The sequence below is a fragment of the Artemia franciscana genome, chromosome 2, assembly GCF_032884065.1.
Source record: "Artemia franciscana chromosome 2, ASM3288406v1, whole genome shotgun sequence".
NCBI classification, from domain to species: domain Eukaryota; kingdom Metazoa; phylum Arthropoda; class Branchiopoda; order Anostraca; family Artemiidae; genus Artemia; species Artemia franciscana.
In genome coordinates this window covers 61801903-61817305 of record NC_088864.1, presented here as the reverse complement: position 1 = coordinate 61817305, position 15403 = coordinate 61801903, and the positions used below count along the sequence as shown (strand labels likewise).

Sequence of the window (15403 nt, the reverse complement as noted above, 5' to 3'; positions counted from 1 at the left end):
AATACTCAAATTGATTAATTTTCTTAAATCAAAACATTAGTAAATATCTTTTTCACCTCCAAGTCACCACAGGATCTGTGGGTTTGATTTTCTACTTTTATATTCAAGGATAGTGTAGATGCGTAATTAAGGATAGTGTAATTAAGGTGCATTTTTATTGAAAGACCTATGTTCAAGTACCATCTAGGGATGTTGGCTTGAAACCATCTACAGCTGAAAGAATTGACAACTGTTTATGTTTCAAAAGCAAAATACATTATTTAAAAGAGACTTAAAAAAAATATATTTTATTCAATATATATTATATTTTATTCACATATATTTTATTATATATATAATAAATATATATTCATATATATATATATATATATATATATATATATATATATATATATATATATATATATATATATATATATAATATATATATATTCATATATATATATATAATATATATATATATATATATTCATATATATTTTATTATATATATATATATTTTATTCACATTATTTAAAAGAGACTTAAAAATGATATATTTTATTCAATATAAATCCTAGAAAATCACAAATTAAAACTATTAACAAAAAGAAAGACTTCATGAATGAAATGAAACTTCATGAATGAAATGAAACCAGAGCTTATTTCTTCTGACTTGATGCTCTGATCTGTTCTAGCGCTCGGAGGATTTCAGGGTGGGGTGTGGGAAGGTGATCACCTGTGGGGTTAAATCCGTTTTCGTCAGCAGTAAAAGTCAGGGTGATAACTTGTCCATCAGGGGCGGTGTAAGAATAACTGCCTTGCTGAGAAACACCTTCTTCACCATCTTCATCACCAGGGAGTTGTTTTATGACGCCAGACTCAGAACGAGAAACGCCATCTTCTGTCTTGAAGCTATAATAAAACGTTTCAGTGGCAGGATGAAATTTCTGAACTAATTTAACTTAGTTAATATTAAGTAACTATAAACTTGATTTAATTTAATTTTGGTCTTACTAAATTTTAATTTTAGTAATTTAATCTAAATTTAATGTTAATAGCAGAAATTCTATATAAAAAACTCATGAAACAGAAGAGTTTAAAATAAACGAAGAGCAGCTTTGCCTTCAGCAGATTAACTTGTGGTTGGGTTTGGATTAGTTTCTGTGTTTTATTTATTATAAATTATTAAACTATAAAGCTACTAGGCAATTACTGCTACTAACAACTAACTGCAATGCCAAATTGTTTGGGGTCAACACAGCTACGCACGCTCTTGCTCCACCCAAATAAATTCTAAGTCTCCTTCTTTACACTGTCTCAAGAAGTTCCAATTTTCCTTGAATCTTTCCTTACGACCTCCTCTCACCCTGTTCGGAGACGACTGACAGTGAAGAGTTAACCAGAAGAAACAAAACTAAACGTTTCTTTAGTGAATACCCTCAGTAACCATATAAAAATATGCATAAAAATAAAAATACCCTTAATATACCAGCGATGTCGAAGGTTTCTTTCAATGTCGTTTAAATTACCAGTAATTCTAAGTATCTTATCCTAATTTATTCAGCAAGCATACACCTCTATATTGTGGAAGATAACTTGATTTAAAATTATGTTTTTATATTTAGTGGCCAAAAATCTCTAATAATTGTTTGCAGTAATTTTCTTTTGGCACACGGAAGCATTTCTTTTTTTCCCTTTTTTTTTAGCAAGAAATACTGACACTGATTTCTTTGGTAGGACTGTAAGAACAGGCCCGAAAGAACATTTGAAAGACTAGTCAGGTTTCAGAAACCTGAACGTGATCACAACTTTGACAAACATAAATGCTAAATATGATTACTTTGGAGGGGTCGGCTTAAATTGAAAGATTCTCACTCGAAATCCATGTAGTGGAACCTACATGGTTCCACTTGCGCAGGGAAAGGGCCTTGGGTCTTGTCCCCTGCTTGAAATCCTAAAGTTCACAAAATTCCCAGGCACATCTTATTCAAATTTTCTTTCCATTGTTGTTCCCTCCCCCTCCTGAGAAAACTCCTGCGTACATGTCGGAGTGGAACCATAACTTTTGTTTTGTTTTTGCTTTACTGAACTCCTGGACGGTCAAATACGGATTTCAAAGATAAATGTTTTGTAAAAAAAAGTCCTTTTTTCCATCTTAAGAATTTGTCTAAAATCGAGGAAAATATGTAAGGAGACCTGCAGGTCCTTAGGCTACACTCTCTTTAATATCGTCTTTACAACCCTTCCCATCATTTCTTAGATTTTTCAAAAAATATAAGATACCCAAAACACGGAGCCTACAATTCTAAAATAAAGAAACCTCCTCGATGCAGCACACCCTAGAACATTTCCCACGAGGTAAATCCCTCCCAAATTATTCCCCCTTGAAAAAATCCACCCATATGTCAAAATAAGCAGCCAAAGGGGATTTAAGACAAATAAAAAGAATGAAGAAAAGAAGGCACAAATGGATGATGCCAATAAGGAGATAGGGTAATCAGGTTGATTGCGTAAGGGTGCATTCTCTAAAGGGGTTGAAATCCTAGTACCGACATGATTTATTAGAAAAATTGGCGAAAAAAAAAACGGTTTTGGGACGGTTAATTCTACTTTCTGAAAATTCTGGAGGGCTGCCGTTTTTAAGCTTTTTCTGTCTTTATCAAGGGTCTTTACCCTGTTTGCATATATACGGTAACTGTTTCATATAACCCTAATTCGTATATGGGAGATACTATACTTGTTTTACAGCTATTTTTGTAGCTTAAATATAATTTTAGATTAACTATTCAGTGTATACACCTGAAAATAAAGCGGTTTCCAAATCAATAACTATAGAATACAATATACCTCACCCCAAAAAGTAAATTTAACTTAGAATTTATGAAAATACATTCATAAAAGTATACACAAACAAACAAAAATTCACTTTGATTTAGCAATATTTTATTTATGTAAGAAATTCGATTTTTTTATTTTTTTTCTTGTACCGTCTTTTTTGTCCTTTTATTAGCAATGTTGTAATTTAAAAGCAAAGGTAGATATTCCTACTTTTAGGTGCGATTATAACATTTGTATAAGATACCCTGGGATTTTAGATGCCTAGGGGCACAAAATCCATATTAATGGCCCTAAATTTAAATTATTAATGTTTAGTTGCTTATTTTCCAACCCTCGACGGCGGAATCGACCTTAGGGAAGGGGTTTATGGTCCATCCCCCAAAAAACTATAAAATTTTCCGAGTTTGTGGGCGCTTCTTATTTATATTATCAAAAGGAATCCTTTTTGACCCCCCTCCCTCCCCAACGAAACATAATTCCTATTTAATAGCCTGCTCTGTGGAAAGGATGAAAAATAAAAATAAAAAAACAAGCAGGGATAAAAAAAAAATATTGACAATAAATGAAACTTACGAAAAGCTATAGCTTCCGTCACCATTGACTTCCTGTTCCTGTTCAACAATTTGCACAGGGGCTACGTCTTGAGGGGCGGCATAAGTAATTGCTAGAAATGCAGCTAAAACAACCTAAAAGGAACACAATGACAGTCAATGACAATGACAGGATTTGAAAATGACGGGTTAAAATACAAAACTAAGTAGATAAATTTCTATTGTCAAGAATCTGTAACACTGCTGTCTGTCCCGTCCCAGTGGCTATAAGCAGTGGCCTTATTTAATGCTAAAGCTATCAGAAATTATCAAATTTCACTTTTAATCAAATTTCTTTTTAATCTCTCTTATGGAAATTCATATTCCCAATATTCTTTTTGCCTTTGCCCCTTTATTAGGTTGTATTAGGCTGGAATAAACCTTGGAAACAAATTGGTTTGTTATATAAGCCTTACAAACTAAATTCATGTCCAGACACATATATTTTGGGGGGGGGGGCAATAAGGATTTTTTGGGGGGGATAGCAACAACATAACAAATGTTATTTGATAATTCGAATAAAAAATACGCATAAATACAAAGAGAATTTACGATATCGGTGGGACCAGGCCTTCTGCTTCTATAGTAGCCTGTAGATGTGGCATTATAATCAACGAAGAACCCGGTTTGTTTATATACCTTGGCTTTTTTATCAACATGTGAATACAGTTTGGCTCAATACCTGAACTAATGTACATAACCTATGTAAGGGGTATTAGATCACTAACCCCACAATGAGGGAGAGAGTCTATTTTACCGTTACCTCACAATAAAGCATGGGGGAAGGTATATAGAAAAACTAACTTTTAAGAAACAGATACAACTGGTGCATAAAACCCAAAGTGTGTTTCCGGTGCAATTTAGTTCGTATTTACTTCAAGTTTAGTGCAAATTCACTGCAAACCTGGAACGGTTTATTAACTAATGCCTATGCACACATTATTATGATCATTAAAATAGGAGTAATGTTAACGAGTAATGAGTAAAATATGAATAGTTTGAATTTTAATGTCTTGATATTCGTTAAGTCTCATTGTATGGTTCATTTGCCTCCGTTTTTCCCAATTTGATGATAATTATGCTGAAGTTGGTAGACACAAGATGCAAGTTAACCGTATTCACTAATATTTTGTAAAAAGTAAATTCTCAGTCGTTCCAAATGTTAATTTTCTCTCACCAGGAACGAAAAATTAAATTTTTATTTAACACCTGGAATGCAACCCCAGGAATGTATAGGCCAGTCGTCTGAAATATGCAAAATGGTTTAATCAGAAAAAACCCCCCACTAAAATAAGTTTTTTAGATCAACGCGAGGATGGGGTTCCTTTACCACATTTCATAGTTTTACTCTTGCCAGGGAAGGATAACATGAATGAAAGGTTAATCAGGTTGAAATCATCCTTCCTGAGTAACTAATATTCTGGTTTCCGTTTACTGGTTTTCAAAACTGGTTCCAGTCTTGATAACTGGTTTCAAGTTTGACGGAGTTAATGCAATAAACACCTTTTTTTGGTAATCTTCAACAGAACACAAAACTTGCCAGGAATCTAAATGACATTTTCGAAGGACAACGTCCAAGATAAATTTTTATCAATAAACCAATGTTTTTTATTAGCTAAACTTTTTACACATTTTAAAATTGCGATTATAATCCTCCAATTGAAAAAAAAATCTGAGTACAAATTAATTTACATTTTCCCACGCATGGGTATTGATGGGTGGTTACATGCCCGTCAATGTTTTATATTGCAAAGGGAAATGTTAAATGAAAATAAAATATGAATGAAAATAAAATATAATTATGGGAACTACAGCAGAAAAATATGGAAGCAGGTTCTCCAGAATGCATTATATTAAATACCTAACCAAAATACCAGCTCTATATTTTAAATATTTAATTAAAATATACCAACGACGTAGTTTTTCCACGGGGTCTAAGCTAGTTGTCTCTGAATACAGATAGCCAAACCAGTTTTTTTTTTCAGATCTCGCAGACCAAAATTCTTAACTGTGTTCTGAATAATGGACAAGTACCGAAATAATTAGCACTTTTAATATATTTTACTAAATTATAGTATTTTACTAAGTTAATTTTATAATAAATTTTTGTCAAATATCTTCTCATATTCTTTATAATACTATAAAAAATATTAAATACTAAAATGGTATTTGTATAATAAACGCCCTACCACTCAAGTTGTTCATTCATTGATGCATTATAGAACTGGTTTGTGTCGTTAGTTTCTTTCAGCTTAGTGTGAGACAAGACAAAGAGAAGTGCCAGAATAGATGTAAAAAAAATAGACTAAAAGCTTCTGATTCGCAAAAAAAAGAAGAAACAGAGAGACAAACTAGAGTGAAGCTTAATAATAGGACTAGGTGAAGCAAAGTTAGGTAGTAGAGTCATCAGATTATTTGAAGAGAAAGGGTCTGAAATTATTTTCATATTTCCAAAGCCCAGGCCTGCCTTCACCCCCACTCCCCCCTTTGACCACTTGTAGGTAAAAATTAAGACAAAAAAGCATTAATGTTAATATTAAACTTTGCACAGGCAAAGGTTATGGGGTGACCCAGGTAATTATATATAAATTAATGAGGAGTAGGGGAGGAGGTAAAAAAAACATACATCGAAGAACTAAAAATTTTGAAATTTGTGTAAAGCCAATAAAACTGACATTATTTTAGAGGGTTCGTGTCTGCCTTACCCTTGATGCTTGTGGCTGTTGATTATACCCTTCATCTAGGGGCACTAATTAAGGGGCTTGTGGGGTAATCCCCCTAGATTTTGAAAATCCCTTTGTTTTTGGCATTTTTATTGAAATTAGTTGAATGGAACAAAATTACCTCCTCCAACATTTTGGGAATTGTCTTTTCTCATATCTTCACAAAAAGATGAAAAGATTCTTGTCCCCCCAACATTTCTGTGGATTGACACCTCTGCCTTTATCCAAAGTATATTTTCGGCCAAAAGTCACCATGCCTGATTGACAATAACGCTATTTTTAAGCATGGTTTTGACCAAATATATGGGAATTTGCGCATTTAAGAATTCCCCCCAAAAAATCGGTTTTGGAGGGAGCTAGATAGCAGGTCTTTATGTACAGATAATTTTTTTTATGAGATTTACATTTATCAAAGAAGAAAACAAACACTATTCACTTTTCGCCTGCCATGAAAGACAACAGGCTTGGAAGGGCACGCAAAAATCTGAGGAAAAGACAAAAAGAAGATAGAAAACAAAAAAATAAACAGCGAAGAAAATCTGGAAATACCTTGAAAGAATGACAACATTAAAGAATCCTCACAGATAATAAAACTTGAAAGACTGAAAATCATAATATACTTACAAGGACTTTCATCTTTATGGCAAGTGTTGTACTGACAATTCTATCCTAGTTGATTCAGCTTATATAGCTGAAATGTAAGCTGCTCCTGTTCCAAGGTTAATTGCTTCTTAGAAGATGCATCTTGACATTAGTGAATGTCAAATAAGGCAAAAATTGCAGCATCAGTTTTGCGGTATTTTGTGTGCATAATAATGATGATGATAAAGCAGAAATCTGAACGGTATTGATACAGACAACGGTGGTAAAACAAAATATCCTGCCGCTTCATATATAGGGAAAGATGCGTTAGAATCCTTACCAGGGATCCCACAGGTTCTGAGGAGGGCGGCATTAATCCTCTGGAAAATAAAATTTACATACGTTTTATAAAGGAGGGGGAGGGGTAAATTATGAAAACTTCCAGAAATTATTATTAAGAATTCAATAAATTTTCATTGGTAGTTTCTAGTAATCTTGATTATTATGAATTATGATAATTTTGTTTTGATTTCTTTTATGCCGATATATTGAAAAATGTAATCCACACTGTTCATAAGACGTAAAATTTTAGACAAAACGTCAATGTCACTCCGAGGTCAAGCCTGCTTTTCCCCATCTGGTGTACATCTCGGATCACAACGTGTAATGACATGGTGTTCCCTATATATATATATATATATATATATATATATATATATATATATATATATATATATATATATATATATATATATATATATATATATAATATATATATATATATATATATATATATATATATATATATATATATATATATATACCTATATATATAAAAATAAGTTGTCTGTCTGTCTGTCTGTGGAGTGACGTCATTATAAGACTTCTGAATTATTTCATCATATACCAATTCAAAAACGAATGTATTCAAGCCGAAGTAGCTGAGTTGGTAAAGCGTTATGTTCCAGGTTCCAGGTCCGAGAGGTTCCAGGTCCGAACCTTGGCTTTAGCATTAATACAAAAGAAGAAAAAAAAAACTAAAAAAGGTAAAAACTACAAAAAAAACTAAGGAGAAAATACTAAAAAAACTAAAAAAGCTAAAAACCTAAAAAAAATAAAAAAAAAGGTAAAAACTAAAAACTAAAAAAGAAAAAAAACTAAGAAAACTAAAAAAAGGTAAAAACTACAAAAAAAACTAAAAAGAAAAAAAACTAAAAACTAATAAAAAAAACTAAAAAAACTAAAAACTGAAAAAGAAAAAAAACTAAAAAAAGGAAAAAACTGAAAAATAAAGGAGAAAAAGAAAACTAAAAACCGGGACACAGGGAATATAAATGACGACCGGGACACTCAAAGAGAAATTACAGACTGGGACACTGGGACACAAATAACGACCGGGAAATATAAATGACGACCGGGACACTCAAAGATAAATTACAGACCGGGACACCGGGACACAAATGACGACCGGGACACCGGGACACAGGGAATATAAATGACGACCAGGACGCTCAAAGAGAAATTACAGACTGGGACACTGGGACATAAATGACAACCGGGATACTGGGAATATAAATGACGACCGGGACACAGGGACACAACTACAAGTGGGATGCCGGGGGCACAGGGGGATATATAAATGACGACGGGGACACAGGGAATGTTCGATTAGCAATCACCATCAGTAAAGCTCAAGGGCAATCACTAGAATAATCAGGTATAGATCTGAATACGGATTGTTTTTCCCATGGACAATTTTATGTTGCATGTTCAAGAGTCGGTAAACCTGACAATCTATTTATATGCACAGACAATGGGACATCGAAGAATGTTGTATATTCGCAAGTTTTACGTAGTTAAAAACATATATATATATATATATATATATATATATATATATATATATATATATATATATATATATATATATATATATATATATATCTTTCTATATTCACAGGTGGGACACAGGGACACAACTACAATGGCGCGTAACTAATATGGCACGTAACGACTTACGCGCGCGGGGGGCTTGGGGCAGGGGCGAAGCGCCACTCCAACAGCTAGTATATATATATATATATATATATATATATATATATATATATATATATATATATATATATATATATATATATATATATATATATATATATATATATATATATATATATATGTATATATATATATATATATATATATATATATATATAATATATATATATATATATATATATATATATATATATATATATATATATATATATATATATATATATATATATATATATATATATATATATATATATATATATATATATATATATATATATATGTATATATGTATATATATATATATATATATATATATATATATACATATATATATATATATATCTATATATATAAAAATAAGTTGTCTGTCTGTGGATGTGTGGATGGATGTGTGGATGGATGTGTCAGGTGACGTCACCTGAAAAAACTGGATTAGGTGACGTCAAAACTGAAAAAACTAAAAAAAGGCAAAAACTACAAAAAAAAACTAAAAACTAATAAAAAAAATAAAAAAGCTAAAAAACTAAAAAAACTATAAAGGTAAAAACCAATAAAAAACTAAAAAAAAACTGAAAAAACTAAAAAAAGGCAAAAACTACAAAAAAAAACTAAAAACTAATAAAAAAAGTAAAAAAGCTAAAAAACTAAAAAACTAAAAAAACTAAAAAAAGGTAAAAAACTAAAAAAACTAAAAAATAAAAAAAAACTAAAAAAAAGGAAAAAACTGAAAAATAAGCTAAAATAAAGGTAAAAACCAATAAAAAACTAAAAAAAAAAGGAAAAAAACTAATAAATGACGACACTCAAAGAGAAAGCGACCAGGACAAAAAACTAAAAAAAAAGGCAAAAACTACAAAAAAACTAAAAACTAATAAAAAAAATAAAAAAGCTAAAAAACTAAAAAAACTAAAAAAAGGTAAAAAACTAAAAAAACTAAAAACTAAAAAAAAACTAAAAAAGGTAAAAACTAAAAGAACTAAAAAAGAAAAAAATAAATGACGACACTCAAAGAGAAAGCGACCAGGACAAAAGGAATGTTCGATTAGCAATCAACAAAGCACCGGGACACAGGGAGTATAAATGACGACCAGGACACAAGTAAAAAAAAAAATTAACAAAACTAAAAAGAAGGTAAAAACTACAAAAAAACTAAAAAGAAAAAAAAAACTAAAAACTAATAAAAAAACTAAAAAATCTAAAAATCTAAATAAACTAAAAAAGAAAAAAAAAGGAAAAAAATAAAGGAGAAAAACAAAACTAAAAAACGAATGTATATACAGACCGGTACACCGGGATACAAATGACGACCGGGACACAGGGAATATAAATAACGACCGGGACACAGGGACACAACTACAACGGGGACACCGGGGGAAACAGGGGGATATAAATGACGACCGGGACAAAAAAACTAAAAAGAAATAAAAACTAAAAACTAATAAAAAAAACTAAAAAATCTAAAAATCTAAATAAGCTAAAAAAGAAAAAAAAGGAAAAAAATAAAGGAGAAAAACAAAACTAAAAAACGAATGTATATACAGACCGGGACACCGGGATACAAATGATGACCGGGACCCGGGACACAGGGAATATAAATGACGACCGGGACACAGGGACACAACTACAACGGGGACACCGGGGGAAACAGGGGGATAACCTGACAATCTATTTATATGCAAAGACAATGGGACAGCAAAGAATGTTGTATATTCGCAAGTTTTACGTAGTTAAAACCATATATATATATATATATCTATATTCACAGGTGGGACATAGGGACACAACTACAATGGCGCGTAACTATTATGGCGCGTAACGACTTACGCGCGCGGGGGGGCTTGGGGGGGGGCGCGAAGCGCCCCCACCAACTAGGTGTTGGGGTGGCGCGAAGCGCCACCCCAACAGCTAGTATATATATATATATATATATATATATATATATATATATATATATGTATATATATATATATATATATATATATATATATATATATATATATATATATATATATTAATGCTGTTATTGATGTCATGATAAATGAAAATTCACTGCTCGAAATATAAGCCGCTTTTACTTAAGCGCAAATGACGTTCTCGTTTTAAAAACAAATTGGTGACTGTAATTCTGTTTGTGGTAATTTCTGTTCGCCTCATGTTTAAAATGACTGTTTATTTATTTATTTTCTGTATGTTTTATAATTTCAATTTCTGCTTGTTTTTGGCCTTACTTATTCGTGATGGTAATTTCTGTTCGCTTTAAGTTTGAATAAACCAAAAAACAAGTTTTTTCAACTGTAGGTAAGGAGCAACTTTAAAACACAAAAAGAACATAAATTGTTCTGTATGTAAGGGGTTTTCCCCCCTCCTTGATACCTTGCTCTTCATGCTAAAGTTATTGAGCACTTTTAAAAAAGCTTCCTATTCTAATTAAATGGCCTTTGTGTTTTAGGAGTCGTTCTTAAGAAAATAAGATAAAAGGTTAAACCTTAGCGTAAAGAGCAAGGTGTTGAGGGGGAGAGCAGTCCCTTCATATACAGGATGATTTTTGTTCATTTTGAGTTTTAGTGTCGCTCCTAACTTACAGTTGACAATTTTTTTTTTTTTTATGCCTACTTTCTGATCGTTTTTTAAGTACGCCGGTAAATCTAGCCAGCTTTTCATACAAAATTCCCTCTCCTCACAGAAAATTCTTCCATAGAAAGTTCATCCCACTTAAAATAAGCCTTCCCCCCTGTAAGATTCTATCCGGACAATTCCATCCTCGCTGAAAATCCCTCGCCCCGTAATATTTCTTTTGGACAATTCATCCTGAAAAATTCTCCTTAGCATTCTTTCATTTTAAATAGACTTAAATTTCTGTCGTTTTTCCGGTTACTCCAGAAATTTTCCTTTCTGTGGAATTTTTTCCTAGATATCCAAACCTGCTGAAAATTTTCCTTGGACAATTCCCCCGGAACATCTCAAACTGCAAAATTTAGTTGGCAAAGAGAAAATAAGACAAATCAAAAGGATTTCACGAAGGAATTCTGACAGATCCCTCTAGTGTATTATTTCTGCTGGAAAGTTCAGCTCAGGGAATTTCCCTCCCCACGGAAAATTTTTCTCGTGGAAACCAACCCAAAGCGAACCCCCCCCCCAAAAAAAAATATGCCTGTATAACGAATAGTATACGCAAATAATAGGCTCATTTCATAACTTACAGGCCTTTCCCCACGGGTTGTGGGGTCAGGTCACCTCTAAAGGCATAATTATTTAATCTTTCAAGTATACTAAACAAAATTGTTATCAAAAACTTTGATCTGACAACTTTCAGGGAAAAAGGAGCGTAGAAGGGGGGCTAGTTACCCCTCCGATCTTGTTGGTCACTCAAAAAGGAAATTAAAAATCTCTTTGGTCGCTAGAACTTTTAATATCCATTCGAAAACAATTCCTCCCAATATTCTAGGATCATTAGTTCAATACAGTCAGGAAACAAAACGCATCCATGATCATTATTCTTGCTGAAAAAAAAAAAGAAAAAAAAGAGCAAAATTTCATATTTTTGTATATTGAAGTTTGACGCTTCTACAGTAGGATTTTCTAATACGCTGAACCTGACGATATGATTTTCATTATGATTCCTTGAATTTTGGGGTATTTGTCCCTCTTTTTTTGAAATCAGGCACAGTTTAGCAGGCTCGTAGCTTTTGTTGGGCAGCATTAATCTTGATGAACTTTATAGATTTAGAATCAGCGTAATAAGCCAATTCTTTTGATGTATCTATTGATATCAAAATTATGCTTTTTAAAAGTTACGGTTATTGTTGAGCCAAGTCGTTCAATACTTGAGTGACTGAGGGGTGGGTCTACCCCCTCCTCAATACCCTCTTTTCATACTAAAGTTTTTTTTAGCACTTTTAAATTTTTTTAGCGCTTCTAAATTTTTTTTAGCGCTTTTAAAAAAAGTGTCCTACTTTAATTAAATGGTCTTTGTGTTTCAGGAGTCGTTCTAAAAAAAATGTATTTTTTTAAAAAGGGAGGAACATCCCCAAAAAGTCAAGAAATCTTTGTGAAAATTGCACCATCAGATTTAACGTATCACAGCAATCGACTGTAGAGCGTTCAAGGTCCCACCTTTAAAACTGTTGAAAATTGTAATTTTTGCGTGTTTATTTGTTTGATTTTTTTTTCCTGTTCTTTTGAAGGGTGATTTTATCGAACCAGCAGTCCTAAAAGATTGGGAGAGAGTTCATTTGAATGGAAATTAAAAATTCTGGTAAACTCTTCGTGTGCAAAATTTTCCTTGGAAAGATCACCCCCAGAAACTTCCATCCCAATGTAAAATTATCCCAGTAGAAAATCCATACCCGGAAAATCTTCCCTCCCTGAAAAATGATGGTGTACTTCCTAATAACAAATGCTATACGCAAACAACGGAGAAATCTCGTAACTTGAACCTCTTCCTCCAGAGGCTCTGGGGGTCATGATATCTCAAAGACACAGTTATTGGACCTTTCAACTATACTGAACAAAATGGCAGTCTCAAAATTTTGATTAGATAACTTTGGGGAAAAAAGAGCGTTAGAGGGAGGCAAGTTTACTTCAATTTTTCGGTTGCTTAAAAAGAGCATTAGAGCTTTAAATTTTCCTTCAAATGAGCCCTCTCCCAATATTCTAGGACTACTGGTTCGATAAATCCCCCTAGAGAAGAACAGAAAAATAAAATCAAACAAACGCATCCATGACTTTTTTCTGCCACAAAAATACATTTTTCCATAGTTTTAAAGAAGGGAGCTTGAAAACACTACGGTAGACTGCTGTGATACGTTGAATCTGATGGTGGAATTTTCAATAAGATTCTTTGAGTTTTTGGGGATATTCCCCCCTTTTTCAAAAACTAGACATATTTTTTCAGTCTCGTAACATTTAATTTGAAACATTAAACTCAATGAATTTTATATATTTGGAATCAGAATAAAAAGTGAATTCTTTTGATATATCCATTGTTATCGAAACTCTGTTTATTAGAGTTTTGACTACTATTTGGCCCAGTCGCTCCTTAGTTATAGCTCTACCACAAACTGTTTGATTATTACATGAAAATTTATTCTCGTCTTAGGTTTGAGTGTGGCTGAAACAATGTTAGAAAACATTCTTTTTTTGGAATTATTTTAAAATAATTCATAAAATTGTAGAAACACAGAGTTATTTTAAATTTTCAATGACATAATTTCCTAGAGTTATTTTTTTCTATAACCTACTTCCCAAAGAGACCTTGATAACTAAAAATTTGTGACAATCCAAAACCACCGACCCTTAATTCGCAGTATCGAACTAACTGGTAACTTCAACAAACACAAAAAATGTTAATGACTTTTCATTGTGAAAAATTTATCTGCCATATTATTTCTGCTGACAATAGGTACAGACCTGTGTCATGAAGCGGTCTATTCAGCGTCAAACTTTGGCCGGGTCCTTTATAGTTTAGCTATTGAGGGAGCTGCGTTTTTCCCCCTTTTTATTTCCGCAGCATAGTTTCCAGTATGTACTATGGAAATGTCCTTAGTGGGATATTCTTTTAATTTATCACAATTATTAATTTTAAAAAACATACTTTTTTTCTGCTGAAAGCAAAGAGCGAAGGTGAAACTTAAAACGAATAAAAATGGTTGCATCGTAGCAGCTGCAATAGTATCTTTAAAACTGAACAAATAAACAAACTCATGATATTCCCAAATATAAGTAAAATTTTTAAAAACACACTTGTACTGAAAACTGCTAATACTATTGCTACTGCTAACAACAACTCACTGCAACACCAAGCTGTCAGAGGCTAATACAGCTGCGCACGCTCCTCCTCCATCCCAGTCTATTTAAAGCACCCCTCTTTACACCCTCTTAGGAAATTCCCATTTCCCTTTCCGTTTTCGACCTGCTTTCTGTTCAGCCATAGACGGCTGGCCGAACAGAACAATCTTCGGCATTCTGTCATCCTTCATCCGCAGAACGTACCCTAGCTATTTCAACCTTTTTGTTATTATAGCCCTAGAAAGCGAGATTGAACCACACTTTTCGTACAGCCTACTGCTTAAAATGTGGACAGTCAGTCGGTTACCCAAAAGAACTCGCAGGCCAAACTTTACCCAAGAAACAAAGTAATATATTTAATATATACAAATACAAAGTAAACATAGTAAATATAGTAAATACAATAAATATAGTAAATAGTAAAATATATAGTAAACAGTGAATAGTAAACAGTAAAATATAGTAAATACAAAGCAACATAATACAAAGTAATGTATACTTGTTAAATAGCTATAAAGCAATAATTTTTGTTCGTTTTAAATTTCAACTTCACTCTTCGTTTCTATTGATTTTTTTTAAATTTATAATCGTGACGAATCAAAAATATTGGTTACTATCCGATAAATTTAATTTAATCAACAAAGACTTTTGAAAACGTTCTTGATTCACACAATCAAAACTGGGCTTAGATTTTCGTCTTATTTATAATCCTCACAAATATGAGTCATTGGCTTTTATTTTTGATCCACATCATCAATCAGTTCCTGGGCACGAGTTTACCTAGAATTTCTAATCTGAACACATCGTAAAACTTGAAAGCAGTTGCATCTCAGATTTGCAACCACT

At 32.2% G+C, this 15403-nt stretch overlaps 1 protein-coding gene across 1 annotated transcript; it reads right to left on the bottom strand.

Annotated features, from left to right (window-relative positions):
- Nucleotides 1–524: 524 nt before the first annotated feature.
- On the bottom strand, nucleotides 525–6882 carry LOC136043900 (pupal cuticle protein 20-like). Its single transcript, XM_065728926.1, has 3 exons — nucleotides 6758–6882; nucleotides 3394–3506; nucleotides 525–894 (listed from the first exon to the last, which is right to left on the bottom strand). The coding sequence occupies exons 1-3, from the start codon at nucleotides 6767–6769 to the stop codon at nucleotides 642–644; spliced, it is 378 nt and encodes a 125-aa protein (XP_065584998.1). The 5' UTR covers nucleotides 6770–6882; the 3' UTR covers nucleotides 525–641.
- Between the last annotated feature and the right edge of the window lie 8521 nt (nucleotides 6883–15403).